The sequence below is a fragment of the Mustela nigripes genome, chromosome 3, assembly GCF_022355385.1.
Source record: "Mustela nigripes isolate SB6536 chromosome 3, MUSNIG.SB6536, whole genome shotgun sequence".
NCBI lineage: Eukaryota > Metazoa > Chordata > Mammalia > Carnivora > Mustelidae > Mustela > Mustela nigripes.
The window spans coordinates 53,345,146-53,362,071 of NC_081559.1; the positions used below are offsets into that span (position 1 = coordinate 53,345,146).

The 16,926-nt window shown below is 38.6% G+C and overlaps 1 protein-coding gene across 2 annotated transcripts in view; it reads left to right on the forward strand.

Moving 5' to 3' along the window:
* GPD2 (glycerol-3-phosphate dehydrogenase 2) overlaps positions 1-16,926 on the forward strand; it is a 142,170-nt gene that overhangs the window by 120,830 nt on the left and 4,414 nt on the right. For both annotated transcript variants that reach the window (XM_059393993.1, XM_059393994.1), the window contains exons 10-16: positions 6,102-6,236; positions 6,488-6,663; positions 7,217-7,348; positions 8,461-8,619; positions 14,243-14,355; positions 14,440-14,518; positions 14,709-14,807. In XM_059393993.1, the coding sequence (XP_059249976.1) occupies positions 6,102-6,236; positions 6,488-6,663; positions 7,217-7,348; positions 8,461-8,619; positions 14,243-14,355; positions 14,440-14,518; positions 14,709-14,807 (893 nt within the window). The remainder of the gene's footprint in view (positions 1-6,101; positions 6,237-6,487; positions 6,664-7,216; positions 7,349-8,460; positions 8,620-14,242; positions 14,356-14,439; positions 14,519-14,708; positions 14,808-16,926) is intronic.

Consider the following 16,926-nt stretch of genomic DNA (forward strand, 5'->3'; position numbering starts at 1 on the left):
TCTTTATATATTATATACACTAAAACCTGAAGGAGTTATTTATTGGGATTGCAACAAAAATAATCCTTAAACGTGATGGTGGGGGACTCTCTTTTTGAAAATATCACCAAGTACTTTTACACGCTGTGGAGGGGCTCATGTGGGCTTTTAAACATCTAGGCATTTGGCACTTAAAACAGTCGACTGGGTGCCCACGGGGTGCCCCCTGGGTGAGCTGTTCTAATAAGTGGTGTTTAATGAGGACTTTCCTCAAGTCCCGTAGTAGTGTCCTTTCCTGTCATCTTGTTTTATTAAAGCATTTATTTATGTTAAAAGAGAATATTCAGTTGTTTAAATATATAATTATTACATACAAAGCTTGGGATATTGGCTTGGAGGCCCAAATATTATTGCTTTTGATTTTGTAATGTGGGCTGTTCTTGTTTGATACAATAAAGTTTAGAGAATGTTTTAATAGGCTGCTTCATATTTATTGACCACTCTACATGACCCCTACTTGATGGAGGATTTGGGGTATTGGGAAATATTAGAATTGACATTGCTAAAGACTTTGAACATGGTGAGAAAAATGAACCAGCAATGAAACCTGGTTTAGCTATCCCGGCAGTATGAGAACAAGAAAAACCAAGACCAACTTTTGAGCTCTGAACCATAAAGTCTTGACTTGAGTGATTTTCTTTCACGTATTATACCTTGGAGAATTTAAAGTAGGTGATGTCTGCTACCTACTCTTGGCTATAAGCTGAACGATAGAAATGATTTCTGGGTAAGAACTTGAGGGTAGTACTTAGTTTAGTAAATACTTCAGTATTTAATTTAGTAAAAGTTCATACTTAATTTAGTAACTTTTAGTACTTAATTTGGTAAAAATAATTTTTATTTCTTTGAACTCTTGAGATTAGTAGGAGAGGAGGAGGATAATTCAAAATGATAGATATGGAACATGTCAGGACAGTAAAATATTTGGGGGGAAAGCACGTTATTACAGCTGATTGTATTCTCATGAGAGAAGGAAATACAATCAAATTTTGCTGAAAGGATGCTCAATTAGAGATGTGGGTGAGGGGGCCATGGTGGGGCGTACCTGGCTTGATGACCTGCTGGGACAAGGGGGTTTTTATTCTAGAGCTACCTTATGTAATATCATAGCCCGTGCATGTGCATATTATGCAGCTATTTCATTTTTAATTAGTTAAAATTAAATAAAATTTGAAATTCAGTTCCTCAGTCACATGAAGCACATTTCAAGTGCTTCCCAAGCTCCTGCCGCAAGTGGCTAGTGAATTGGGGGGTATAGAGGTAGAGCATTTCCAGCACTGCCTAAAAGTCTATGGCACAGGGCTGCTTGATGGAATCAAGATGTATTTATACACACTTTTAGAGAAGGAAATACTCGATTTAAGAGAGTCATTGAATTTGTATTTTTTGTTTGTTTGTTTTATAAAATAAATGTCCTGTCTTGTAAAAAAACAAAATAAAACCCTCCAGACCTACAAAGGATCAAGAGGTGAGAAATTCAGTGCTTCTGCAATGTCTTAGGTACATGGTCCTTCCTTATTTCTCCTCACTCTGTCACCCTCCAAGTTGGCTTCATCCTGGGGTGGTTTCCAGCCAATGCAGCTGCAGCCGTTTCAGGCAGAATTAAAAGATAGCTTAACGATTCTCTTTTCTGTCTACTGCTTTTGAATCTCTTTCTCCAAAGAACTTTAATTAGGTTTTGTTTAACTGTGCAAGGTTTCCACTGTGGGTGAGTAGGTGCTAAGGAGCGAAACATGTTCGTTCAGTTAGTTGCCATCTTTTATTCGAGAGGTTAGAATTCATGTTTTATGTGCTTAGCTATGCTCTGCTCTATGGACATAGGTTATGCCTGTGGCCCTGACCGGTCATCACTTAATTCCAGTGGGGGAGAGGTACAAGCACATTATCCCTCAGCAGGAAATATCCCTCAGTAGGAATCCCTCAGCATTTTGAATAATCCACAAAAATCATTAAATCTGAAGGTTGGGAGAATGGGTAGATAACCTCATCCAACCACCCTCTGGTCTAATAATGTAAAAACCCTACAGACCATAAAGACTGATTCATATTTTAAATATGACTTAAAATTTGATTATCCTGACTTGTATCTTTTCAGATAAAATTAATCCCAACATTCATCTGATATAATTCTGGGGTTAAAGAGCTAAATGCTAAAATAGAAAATAAATTAAGGTGCCTAACACGTTATAAACTCTTCTTCGTAGTGTTTTCTTTTTTTCAGTATCAACTTTAAGAGTAAGGATTAAAAATGGGATCAGTATTCATAATGTTTTATTTACTATTTCTCTAGAAGGGAAACCTCGAATATTTTAGTTTGGTCTTCTTGTTTTAGACAACACAATTTTGCGAATGTGTTTTTCTGCCTGTTATACCAGAAAAGGTAAAGCATTTGCCACAAACACTCTTTGCTTATGCTTCAGATTTACTCTAGATAGTCTAATTTTCCATCAAATAACTTTAAAATCAGCCAGAAGGCTTTAAGAGTTGAAGTCAAATTCCTGATCAGTGTGGCCGTCTAAGGAATTTCACAGACACGCTTTGCAGACTGTGGTGACCACAATGACGTTCTATGTGGTTGGTTAAGTTTTATTTTTGACTCAGAGAGCTATTTGAACTCTAATGGAAAATAGTGGTAATTTCCTAGTTAGGTTTTTTGTAAAGATTAAAACATTGCATGATCTGTGTGGATGTTTCACAAGACTTTTGTGGAATTGCATGAAGCAAGAATTAACCCTCATTCCATGGAAGCCATCAGGATAAGCCTAGTTGAGAGAATACACATATCAGAAGGGCAGATTGAGAAATGGAACCTCAGTGCTGAGACTCCCTTAGGTCTCCAGCTAACAAGACTGGAAGCCTTCGGTGTTCTGCACCAGCTTATGATGTTTCTTCTTCCTTTGCTTCTGATGAGGTGTTTAGATAGAGTTTTGATTATACACCACCACGTAGACATGTGTCACGTTAAGAGTGTGGCCCTCAAGGAGGTATATTAAATATAAAGTTATATTTCCTTAGGTGAATTTAACTTCACCAGAAATCTTTTTTTTTTTTTTTTTTTTTTTTTTTCATTTGAGGTCAAGGTAGAAGGATTATCTGTCATTCAGTACAATTTGTTTTTAGGGTCTTTCCCCTGTACTTGGTTAGACATCTTTTAAAAACATCTTTTTGGACTCTTCCAGTCATTTCAAGGAGTCTTTGTGACTCTTTCCATAGAGTCTGCTAGATATTTTTGAGATGCTTTTCAGGTGGTGCCATGTATAAATACAGGAGATTCACTGTACAAGGGCATGTTCTCAAGGACTCAGTCAGATCTGAAATCCATATTGTCCTCTGTTCACAAAACTGTGCTCTCAACAAGGACATACTTTGATTTGAATGAAGTTTGGGCATGGTATGGGCTGGCAAGTATCCTGATATTTATGTATTACATGTAAAATATTTTCCTTAATCTTGAGACTTGAAATATGTCAAATTTTCCTTTTATCTTGATTTTAAAAAGAATTTATCTTTTTATCTTTTTAACCATTCTTAAGCGTACAGTTCTGTGGCATTAAATATATTCATATTTCTGTGCAACCATTGCCACTATCCATCTCTAGATCTTCTTCATTCTCCTCATTCTGTACCCTTTAAACACTGACCTCATATACCCAACTCCCTTCCCCCAGCAATCACCATTCTGCTTGCTGTGGCTACGAATTTCACTACTCCAGGTATTTTGTATAAATGGAACCATACAGTGTTCGTCCTTCTGTGAATGGCTTATTTTACTTAGCATGATGTCTTCAAGGTAACATGTGATAGAATTCCCTTACTTTTCAAAGCTGAATAATATTCCATTGTGTGTATAGACCATGTGTTGTTTAGCCATTCATCTATTGGTGGTCGCTTGGGTTATTTCCATATTTTGACTCTTATGAATGATCCTGCTATGAACACTGGAGTGTGCAGATTTTTTGGTTTTCAGTTCTTTGGGGTATGTATGTACCCAGAATTGTTATTGTTAAGTAATATGGTCATTCTATGTTGAATTTTTGAGGAACTGCCATACATTTATCAATAGTGGCTGCATCATAATACTTTCCCGTCAGTAGTGCATAAGGCTATCCAATTTCTCCACATCCTCACTAAAGTTTGTTTCTCTCTGTGTTTTTTTTTTTAACTTTTTATAATAGTCATCCTAATGGATATGAAGGTATATCTCATATGGTTTTTCATTTGCATTTTTCTAACTGTTAGTGATATTGAGCAATATTTTATGTGCTTATTGGCCACTTATATATCTTTTCTGGAGAAATATCTTTTAAAAGTCTTTGTCCATTTTTTCAGTCAGGTTGTCTTTTTTTAGTTTTCGAGTTTTAAGACTTCTTACATATTCTGGATACTAACTTCTTGTCAGAGATATAATTTACAAATATTTTTTCCTGCTATATGGGTTGCTTTTTCATTCTATTGTTAATGTCTCTGAATGCACAGAAGTTTTTAATTTTGAGAGGTCCGTTTTATCTTTTTTTTTTTCTTTATTAGCCTATGCCTTTGGTATCATATACGAGAAATCATTGTCAAACCCAATGTCATGTAGATTTTTCTATTTTTTTTCCCTAAATGTTCTATAGTTTGAGCTTTTATGTGTAGGTTTTTGATCTACTTTGAGCTTATCCCTCTGCACGGGAATATCCAATTTTCCCATTGTTTTGATGTTTTAAAGACAGTGACCTTTTTGTCAGTGAGGATCATGGCTGGGAATAAGATGAAGGAGGTAAGCACCTGATCCCAAGTCATGGTCAGAGCAAACTTGGACTTACTGTTCCGTCATCCAAGGTTAGATTAACTGGTCTGTGAGAGTAAATGTAGCAGGACCAGGGAAGTATTCACCTAATCGTTTTCATCATTTGGCAAGTCTTGGGTTGGTGCATGTGATCTGCTCCTTGATGTGAAGAATGGAGAAGAAAAGAGCTAAGCCATTCCTGTAGGGAGGATAAGGAAGAGTAGATTCTGAAAACTCTGCCCTTGGGTATTGCCCTTGCCACTCATGGTACACCAGAGCCATGACTAGGCTACTCTTCTTAGCCATTTTTAGGTCAGTAATGGGTGCTATGCAACAGCTGTCTAATTCTATTTAAAGTCTATCAATTCTTGGTATAACGAGGCAATTGGATTCTGACAGAGTGTAAGAGAAATTTCATGGGGTGTTGAATATTCAAAGACCTTTCATACACTGTAACAAATATGGTGCGCCTAAACTGGGAGGAGCCAGTATGCCTATTTTTGAGCCAGTTAAAAGGATAATGGGATAAGGAGGGGAAAACAGATTGTCAAGAGTTGAAAGATAGTACATTAGTGTGTAAGAATATGAACTTTATAATAAGGAAGAACTGGGTTCTTATGCTCTTCTAGCATCTATAAGATGTTTGCTTTGGGTTAAGTGGTTAAACTTTTTCAGGTTCCCCCCCCCCCTTTTCTATGGTGAGAATAATAATAACTGATGCTGTGGGTCTCTGTGAGATTAAATGAGATGAAATGTGTAAATCCAGTGCTTTGACAAGCCTAGGCCTAATAAAAATGCTCAATAAGATGGTAGTATTGATGAGGGAAGAAGGTAGCCTGTTACAGACTTGTTTGTTTAGTAAGGATCTTTGTCTTTCCTGAGAAGAGGTAGCTAGGTATATCTGGGAGGAAAAGTAACAAGTCCACAAATCTCTAGGTTTGTCTTTGTTTTGTTTCTACTTTGTCGTCATTGTTTCAGCTATTCTAGATCCTTCCAGCTGAGGATTGATAACGTGTTTCTTTTGTTTCCTCTTTTGGTAGGAATCAGTGTCAGTGATGTTCAGGTTATCTGCTTTTTTTCCGGTTCAGATTATCTTTGTGATAAAGTAATTCTTTGAGTTTTTGTTGTACTTATTAACTTGCTTAGTTGTTATATTTAAGGGTTCCTTCTCTCTTTCAAAGCCCATATTCATGTGCTCCATTTACTGAATTCTCTCTTGTTTATTAACTGTCTCAGAGTTTTGTTGAAATATCTTTAAGGCATCCTCTTAACCCTTCCCATTGATTCTTGCCAGTGAGAAGAGGGGACGTCCTGGCAGCATGGAGTGGTATCCGCCCCCTTGTTACAGATCCCAAGTCTGCAGATACTCAGTCCATCTCCCGAAATCATGTTGTGGACATCAGTGAGAGTGGCCTCATCACTATAGCAGGTATGGCATATTACCTTGTGTTTTGGCGGTGTTTTAGATAGGGCCCTGAGTCAAACTGTCACACCAGAATCTCTCTTGATGCTAATGAACAGAGAATTTTTTTTGATGATTCTGAGTAAGGTCTTGCACATCGCTTTGCTATATTTGTTATAAACAACAGGTGAATTTTGTTATGAATCAGTTAGCAAATGGGTCATTATAAGAAAAATAGGGGTAGTAACCTAATGAATTATTTATCAAATTATTTGTAGGTGGAAAGTGGACAACGTATCGATCTATGGCAGAAGATACCATAAATGCTGCTATCAAAGCTCACAATTTTAAAGCAGGACCAAGCAGAACAGTTGGGCTTTTCCTTCAAGGGGGCAAAGATTGGAGCCCCACGCTATACATTAGGCTTGTCCAGGACTATGGGCTTGAAAGTGAGGTGGGTGTGAATCCTCTTTTTCTCCACCTCATCTCACTACTGCCACAAACAGAATTGGCAACCAGGAGGCCTCCCTGATTTAGAATTTCCTTTTGCCGGGTTCATTTCTGTCTGCGTGCTGTGGAAGTGAACTAAGGAAAAAAGCTGATCATACTTTTCTTCGGTTGCCTAAAAAGCAAGGCACACGCTAGTTTCTATTTTAAAGTCTGGGGTGGGTTTGGTTTGTTCTCCGCAGACAGAGCATCATCCCACATTCTTTCTGTCTCAAGTGTAAGGAAGGCTGTTCTTCAGAAGTGACACTGGGGGCAGAGTCAAGCCGAAGCTTCATCAGTCACTGATACAGTGATACATGTGTGGCAGAGTTAGTGCTGGCCTAAGCACTCAGAGCCCAAGTGGTTTCCTCCCACAAAATCAAAATCTAATACCCTCCTGGAACTATTAGTTACGGGCCGTGAAGAACTGACAGGATAAGCGTGTGCTTTTTTTTTTTTGCTTCATGCCTAGAAGGTATTGCTCTTCAAAGTACCTGCCTAATGCAGTCTGGTTTCCCTAGGTGGCACAGCATCTCGCCGCTACCTATGGTGACAAGGCTTTTGAGGTGGCCAAGATGGCAAGCGTAACTGGAAAAAGGTGGCCCATCGTTGGTGTGCGTCTTGTGTCAGAATTTCCATACATTGAAGCAGAGGTATGTGAGTGGCTACGTGGGAATTTCCTGTCTGCCACGAGATGCTGGTCACCTACTGAAAAATTATGTATATCGTTAAGGTTTAATGCCCATTTGCCAGCCAAAGCCTTCAGGAAAATGTCTGCCCTGCCCAGATCCCTTCATTTATAAACTTACATGTTAAATCTGAAGTGATATGGACAGTGGAAATGATCTGAATAGAAAAGATGTATTTCTTCCTCTTCCGCAGAGCTACCCCAAATCTTGTGACTTCACAGTTGTTGTTTCTTTTGTAAATTTGTAACTCCTCGAGTTTATACTCACTCGCTAGCTGTTGACATACCTTGGTTTGCACTTAACTTCCCAAAGACTGAAGCTTTATTTCTCATCGAGTTTCTTCATTTCGTGAAACCAGAGAGCAGGCTTTGTATTTATTTATGATTCATTGTACTTTGAAAAACGAGGGTCCAGTGAGCATTTGTTTGTTGGTTAACCACAAGCCTTCTGTCCTCTTGATACTCTTAGACAGAAAACTCTAGACAGCCTAAAGAGATGAAACCATACTTTTTTAAAAAAATATATTTATTTATTTATTTGACAGACAGAGATCACTAGTAGGCAGAGAGACAGGCAGAGAGAGGAGGAAGCAGGCTCCCTGTTGAGCAGAGAGCCTGATGCGGGGCTCCATCCCAGGACCCTGGGATCATGACCTGAGCAGAAGGCAGAGGCTTTAACCCACTGAGCCAAGTAGGTGCCCTGAAACCATACGTTTCAATACTTGTTCTTTGCCTACTTGGCTATGTAAATTAACACCATATGATGTATAAGCAGAGAGGTAAGTGAGTACTGTGGGTGGTAAATGGGAAACAATGCAGTTTGCATGTTTGCACCAGGGTCAGTTCAGGAAGAAGGCATCAGCTTTTTTCCATTTTGTCCCAATTTACAAACCTCTTTCAGCAAATGGATAAGGAGCTTGTATGATGTTCTTATTTGCGTCATGCCTCTTAGAGGACCAGGGTATATAGAGAGCAATGTCACTTTCCCCTGAGTGTGAATTATTTTCAAGTGAAATTTTATTTCTTTTTTTTAAAGATAAGGCCCACACTGATAATTTTGCTTTAATTTCAACTCAGGTGAAATATGGGATTAAGGAGTATGCCTGTACAGCAGTGGATATGATTTCGCGGCGGACTCGCCTGGCCTTCTTAAATGTCCAGGCAGCAGAGGAAGCTCTCCCCAGGATCGTTGAACTGATGGGCAGAGAACTGAATTGGGATGATTTCAAAAAAGAGGTATTATATAGAAGTCTTTGAAACCACAGTTCCTTTAAAACCACAAGATATGTCACGTCTTTTGTCTGTTAGTAGAGGCTAGTATAGTTTTCAGTGGGAATTTTTTATTTCTTACCAGTTTCTGCATGTGGGGAGTGTGTTTAGTATTGCTAGGTCTTAGGATCCCAACTGGAAAGATATTCTGGTTTCAAAATGTGTTGTTTGTTTCTGGAAAATCCCTTTTAGAAAAATACTCTTCAATTTGTGGTCATAATTCCTGAAAAAGTAGGATAATAATGATTGTGGGTAGAAACTTTTCTGGTTTTCATTGAAAACACTTTTAGAATGTATTCTAAATTTCCATGGTGAAATTCACACTTGTGCAAATTTGCCCTCAGTAGGAAATAGCGGTTTTATTGCCTGACCACTAAATGCTTATTGATTTGTGTCATTTGGAATTTTATATTTATATCCAAATTAAAAAAAAAAAGAAAAAACAGTGATGCTCAGATGCCCACATGTACAGCCCTGGGCTTGTTGTAATAAACAGAAGATTGTCATGAATTTTAATTAAACCAAATTGTTATAATATGCAGAGGCATTTTCATGTATTTATAGGAAAAATTGCTTTCTGTGCTCCTTGGTTCTGTTCCTTACCCCCTGCCTAGTCTTTCTTAAACCAGTTCCACTGAAGCTTGTTTTTGCCACTTTCTGAGACTAGCTCTGATCACGCTCACTGCTGGCTTCCATTTGCTCAATATACTTGTCAGTTCTTGGTCCTCCATTACTCGTGCATTTAGTGGCCTTGACACAGTTGATTCCTCCCTCCTTCTTGAACTCCTTTCTGGAATCCTCTCTGTCTTCATCTAGTCAGGCTGACAGAATACTACAGTCTAGGGTTACTCTTACCTAGACTTAACAACAGGCATTCCTTTCTCTCAATTCTGGAGGCTAGAAGTCTGAGATCAGAGTGCCAGCATGGTTGGTTTCTGGTAAGAGTGCTCCTGCTGACTTTCAGAGAGCTGCCATCTTGCCGTGTCCTCTCGTGGAAGAGAGAGAGGGAGAAAGAGGGATCCCATTCTCAAGACTCATCTAAACCTCGCCAAAGCCCCATCTCTGAATATCATCACACTGGGGTTAGGGCTTCAACATATGGATTTGGGGGACGGGGTGGTTCAATCCATGGCACCAGCTCTTTTGGATCTCCTCCTCTTTCTCTCCAAACACTACCTCCACCAGCACTCACGACTACTACTACTCCTACTGACCTCTCCATGTCAAAAATAGTTATTCCACCTTTAGTTCCTTAGACCTAAATCTCAGTATCATACCTGATCTGAATCCATCCACAAACTGTATCATATTTATCTGCGAAGAGTGGCTTGAATTCAACCCCTTCTTAACACAGTCAGCTGCTATCACACTGCTTTCAGCTACCAGCATTTCTTCCATGGTTTATTATAAAAGCTTCCCTCCCACAGGGCAGTATTCTTACTTTAACAACTTAAGCAATTCTATTAAAACATAAGCCCAGATCTTTGGATATGTCAGTCCAAATGAAGTGCAGAGGGGAGGTCTGAACTAAAGATACAAATTTCTGTTGGTATTTAAGCCATCAGGCCAGACGAGATCTCGAGATCTCGTGGGGAGTTTGTGCAGTGAGATAACAGCAAGTTGTTCCAACACAGCCCTGGAGCTCTCCAGAGTTCAGAAGGGGGGTAGATAAAGAAGACGCCTGGAGCAAGGGAAAGTGATAGCTAGTGAGGTTGGAGAAAGGGTGAAAAGACTGAAGAAGGAGTTGTGTCTCAGAAGGAAAGGAAGAAAATATTTCAAGAAAAGAAAAGTAATCTACTGTATCAAATGATGCTGATCGACTAGAAGGATGAGGACTGATAATGAACAATTACTTTTGCCGAAACACCCTCTGGTTTACTCAAAGCCAAAGTCATGACAGCGGTTTGTTTACAAGGTCTCCAGGATCTGGCCACCACCTTTCTGATCCCCGTGGACTTCCCATTCACTCACTCCCCACAAGCTGAGTTGCTCTTCCTTATTTAAGCTCTGCTGATTTCTCTGCCTGGAACGTTCTTTCCTAGGTAACCTCATGGCCTAGCCCTTCACTTCCTGTCCCTCTCCCTACCTTATTTTTCTCTTTGGCATCTGTTCCTATAGGATATACCATGTATTCCATTGTTTGTTTCTTTGTTATCTGCCTCTCATCCAGGAAATGGGCTTTCCAAAGGAGAGGACATGATCTGGTTTGTTTCTGTAACCTCAGTGCCCGTCATGGCAGGCCCTCAATAAGTAACTGTCAATGAGTGAATGAACATAACTGAGCATCTGTGTCCTATATGGAAGGTGTAAGGAAGGCCTGAGCATAGATCCTGTCCTTAAAACATTCTCATTCTGGTGTAGATTCCCAAAGGTGGTTACATATCAGAATCACTTGAAATATAGGGAAAGCAAGCAGATTTTTGAGGGTTGGCTTTAGACTATCAAATTCAGGGTCTTCGGGGCTGAAACCATGACCTTGCATTTTAAAATTTCTCCTAACTTTAGTGCAATGTTTGTAGTGTACTGATGGCAGGAGTCACACTGGCTGAAGAGGTCCTTCACCTGACCTTTGGTTAGCCTTTACACCTTTTTATAGGTGAGAACACAGGCTCAGTGAGTACATCCAGTCGGAGTTCATACAGCTAGTGAATTGTGGAACAGGAGCTGAAGCCAGGTACTCTGATTTCAGGGCCTGAGCTTTCCCGACCTTACCCTGTTGCCCCTGCATTGGCAGGACTGGATGTAGCTCTTCCAGTGTCGATTTCGATTTGATGGACTAAAGCTGCCTACAGAGACAACCCAAGAATGAAACTTGTGCCTTTTACTAATGCCAATCATTTTTTTTTCTTTTAACCATATAGAAAGATTGGGGATAATGTGTTCCTGTAAAAATTATGGTTGGAAAGATTTGAATATGCAGGAAGATAGCTGGTGCCAGGAATTCAGGCTGTAGGAGGTAGGAAGGAGGAAGAAAATTCTGTAAACTGGCTGTGTTTGGCCCTCCTGAGGAAACTAGATTTAACTTCATTCAGTTCAAGTTTTATGAGTAGATTCGTGTGCTCAGAATATTCTCCCTTCCCCCCTCAACAAAGTAAGAGAAATAAACGACCTCAAGTTATTACCTAGTATCTGAGCTGTAGGAGTATTAATGAGACCTGTGGACAGTCTAGAGAGAACAAAGGAAAAGGAAAAAAAAAGAATTAAAGGTTAGAAAGCTGGACTTCTGAGAAAAGGTTAAAAGCATTGGGATTATTTAACCTGCAAAAGTGAAAGCAGAACAAGGTGATAAATAACTCTCTGTAGATGAATTGTGGTTGTTTTTCCAAGTCAATACTTAATGAGTGACTTGTATACTGAGCATTATACCAAATATTTTAGGGGAATAATAACTAGCTCATAGTTTCAAGGATCTTGAAATCTAATTGAGTGGTTACAACCAGTATACACCTCACAAACGCATGTCAGTTTTCAAAATTGAGAGAAAGATTTAGAGAACAGCTACTCAAGAGATCGAATCCAACATCAAAAGAACTGATAAAGGAAGAACACATTGTCTAAGGGAACTGGGTTGATAGAGGAGTTGGTGGACATTTAGAGAATGGGACATTGCCAAATTGGACTCTGCAAGGTGTAAACCAAAAGATGACTACATGGACAGAAGAATTTGGGAAACTCTGAGTTCAACAAAGGAAACCATTTTTTTTTTCTTTAGCACAGATGATTTGGTGCTTTTAAATGTGTGTGTGCATTGTTCGTTTCCAAAAGGGAACTTATTCAGAGATGGGGACCCACCTCTCTCTCTTTGGAAGGGCTGCAGAGAGGGAGACTAGCACTACTCAAGATGAATGTTGGGAAATGCTGCCATCACGTTTAGTGAGGCAGATTTTATACCTTCATACATACATATATTTCCTTGAGAGACTTTAACGAGAAGACCACTTAAGTCAATTGAGAGGGCCTCACAAAAAGAAATTTTTTCAAAATTGATTCTTATGAGAAGGGAAAGGGGGCAGCAAGTGAAGAAACGGGACTGTGATTCAGAACAAAGCCAGCTGATAAACACCATATTTAAAACAGATGGAAGACAGGTGCTCCGCAATGAAAGGGTTCCTGGACTAATGTGAATGTAGGAATAGAACAGTGTCAGAGGTTCCCCTAACAGTGTCAGGGGAAAAAATGCTAAGGACACCAAAAATAAATTTATTTTATTTATTCATTTTTTAAAAACTTTTCTCTTTTAAAGATTTTATTTATTTATTTGACAGGCAGAGGTCACAAGGAGGCAGAGAGGCAGGCAGAGAGAGAGGGGGAAGCAGGCTCCCTGCTGAGCAGAGAGCCCGATGTGGGGCTTGATCCCAGGACTCTGAGATCATGACTTGAGCTGAAGGCAGAGGCTTTAACCCACTGAGCCACCCGGACGCCCCCACAAATAAATTTTAAAAATCGTAAAGAATGCATGGAAGGCCTAACCTAGATCATTGCGTAAAATGAGTGGCACCATATTTTTGAATGCGGGAGAAAAGAGAGAACAATTCAACTCAGAGTCTAAAACCAAATTTCTTTCCTTCTTTTTTTGTCAAGGAGAACAGTTTTCAGTGTGAAAAGAGCAAAATAAATATTGGTAAGAGGAAATAGATATTCAAATAGGAGGCTGCTCTAAATGAGTTTATATGCCAGCCCAGAAAAATGATATCTCTGGATACTCAGAGAATTTGCAGATGGGATTATTTAACTACCGTTGAGCTTTAAAATATTGTGGCAAATAAGAACAGAACCAGAAGACAGAAGGTGGGCAAATGTAGTACAAAATGCCAAAAAGAGAAAGGAAAGAAAAAGACGGTTTGTAAGCTGTAAGCCAGCAGGAGAGTGCCGTGAAAAACCAAGTCCGTGTTCTCTACAACACTTACTATCTTCTGGGACTGGGGACAGTGGAAAGTGTCAGAGTAACTGTTCAGAGAACTTGTTTCTTCTTCTGACTCTGTAGCTCCCACCGAACTCTCAGCATTCTTGTGACAAAGCTTCAGGGTAGCTGATCCCATGATATCTGTCAGTGACTTTGCCTCCACATCATAGTGGCTGTTTGTCACCTTTAATTGCTTTAATTGTCACTAAACCACAAGGATCGGGTTCTCTAGATTTGGCTAGATGATACTGGGTGATAATATTCCTCAGTAAAAAGAAACAAAATATTAAAACAACAACATGAATGAGTCTCAGAATCCTCATGCTGTGTGAAAGCAGTCAGACAGAGAACACTATGTACTGTAGGGGCCCTTTTATGTGAAACTCGGGAAAATGCGAAAACACTCTGCAGACAGAGAGCGGATCAGTGATGACTTGAGCCTAGCAGATCAACTGAAAACAAAAAAGGGGGCCATTTCTTCGGGTGATAGAAATGTCTTATATCTTGATCGTGGTAGAGTATACATCAAACTGCGTATCTAAAATAGGTGCATTTTATTGAATATAAATTATACTTCAGTGAAACTGGAAGAAATAAAAAATTGTGCTGGTCAGAAAAGTAAGAAAGGAAAAAAAATCAATAATTCTTTCCATAAATCTTTGAACTTTGTGTATGCTTGTGTTTTAGGAGGAACTTGAAACAGCCAGGAAGTTTCTGTATTATGAAATGGGCTATAAATCTCGATCAGAACAGTTAACAGATCGCTCTGAAATTAGCCTCCTGCCTTCTGACATCGACAGGTACTTCTAATAAGTTTCCGTATTTCTCTGTTGTGACTTGACCTATGGAGGTATGTTTTTCCAATGTTCAATGTTGTGTTCCAGGTACAAGAAGAGATTTCATAAGTTTGATGCAGACCAAAAGGGCTTTATTACCATTGTTGATGTTCAGCGTGTATTAGAGGTAATATTTTTTTAGCTCAATGTCTTTGCTAGCAGAAAAACATAAAAACTCGATTAGATCATTTTTTCTGCCTCTAATGCTTTCTATAAGTAATTTTCTCCTGTAATTTTTGAAAGGTTGGTAGCTTTAATAAAAGGGCATGCATTATTTTTAATTAAACCTCCTTATTTTGTGCTTTCCTTTCATTTAGAGTATCAACGTCCAAATGGATGAGAATACACTACATGAAATTCTGAATGAAGTAGACTTGAACAAAAATGGACAAGTGGAACTCAATGAATTTTTGCAGGTGAGCTGTGGTGAGGGGAAACACGTGTGTTTGGTTTTTATCTTTTGGTTGTGAATGGTTGTTCGAGAATGGATTCTTTTTTTTTTTTTTTTTAAGATTTTATTTGACAGGCAGAGATCACAAGTAGGCAGAGAGGCAGGCAGAGACAGAGAGAGGGGGAACTAGGCTCCCTGCCAAGCAGAGAGCCTGATGCAGGGCTCCATCCCAGGACTCTGGGATCATGACCGGAGCCAAAGGCAGAGGCTCTAACCCACTGAGCCACCCAGGCGGCCTCTCAGGATGGATTCTTAAGTCCACACGGTTGTCATGTCATTCTGAAAAAAAGAATGCTTGAAGCCAGCAAAGTTTCCCTCGGTCTGCACTCCAGGATCAGGCTCTGCATGGAGCATGTTCTTTTCTCTTTCTTTCTTTCTTGTTTTTTTCTTTGTTTTGTTTTGTTTTCTTCTTCTAAGACGTTCTGTTGTGTTGGGCAATTTCAATTAACAATTTAATCATGGTTTAAAGGCTGAATAAGAAGTATGCTTTTTAGAAAAATATGCCATGGACTACCACTGCCAGACCATTTTTCACCTGCTTCAAAAGAGGCACACACTGTATTTCTAATGTGGAAAGTAATTTTTTAAAAGATATTAAAAAATATTCTAGTTGTATTGATTTGAGGATATTTACTAGAGACCCTACAATGTAATTATTATATCCCTACATTATGAAGAACCTGAAAAGCAAAAGAAAGGAAACCTGTATTTTGGGGGTCAAGATCCCATAATTCAAGCATTTCTGTTTCCATTGTTCCACTTCCCCAAGTCTCAACTGTTTAATCGTAATCGTGAAGAAAGCAAATTCTGTTATTCTAACTTCCAACTGGAGGCTACACATCATTCCTTAAAAGTTCCTTAAAAGAAGGAAATTTAATAAACCCATATGTTATTTGTAGCTGTCCATAGGACTACTGCTCATATGAAGAATGCACTGGTTTCCAAGTGGCCGGGTTTTTTCCACAGTGCTTCTTGGGGCAGGTATTTCAAATGAATGCCAGGTCTTGCTTGTACCCTGGCAATGATGAATGCTGAACATGAAATAAATTAATGCTGGGGATTTTGGTCAATGTCAGCCCTTTCTTCACTGTGTCAAGTTAAACAAACAATATCAAGGCAAAGGAAATGGTAATTGTCTCTCTGGAGATGAGCTGCAGATAAGAGCATTGTTGAATCTAAATGCAGAAAATTTTCACAGATTGTGTCCAGCATTACAAAAAAGAATGTTTAGTTCTTTAGCTTACTGTTTAAGTGCACATTTGAAATGGAGCTTAAAATATATGCTGGGGAATTAGAAACCATTGAATACATTTTTTTTTTTTTTGGTCTAGTTTTTTCTCAAGAATATTTTATTGTTTGTCTCAAATTTTAGAAAACTTTTCTTCAAGGAAATAGCTTATGCTTCATTTCATGGGTGTTGTGAATAAACAATAGCATTTAGGGTTGAAAGATCTGGAGTTTTAGAAACGATAAGAGTCTAATTTTATAGATATGCTATGTGACTTGGGTTTTAAGTAATTTTCTTGAGTGCAATAGAATTAAACACATGGAAAATAATTTAAAACATCTGCAGATTTCCTTGTAGAGTTTTTAAATAATTATTTCTTGTCCACTTCTAAATGAAAGAGACTATTCATGCTTCTACTAAGTACAAATACACAGTGTAATTTTCAACTTAAAAAATGCTGACCATATTTCTCATGAAATATATTCACACCTGAATGTTGTTGTTGTTGTTTTTTCCCCTCATAATATGGTTTCAAAATACTTGTAATGTTTAAAGAAAGCTGAATTTTCAAAGGTTGGTACATCATATAATGTTTATGAATCAAGAAAAAAACTCTAGCTCTATCAATTTTGTTAGCTCCAGTAAACTTAGAAGGTCTTCATGGAACCATAGACAAAACAATAAACAGCAAATTGTTCTGTCTTTAGATGTCAGCATTCTTTACGTCACACCATTTGTCAGACGTAAAGTATGTTTTCAGGGTGTTTTTTTAAAATAAATTATTTTTCTTTTCTGAACATAAAGAGCCCATGTTTATCCCATGAAACACCTATTTGAATGTAGATCTGTGTTTTCA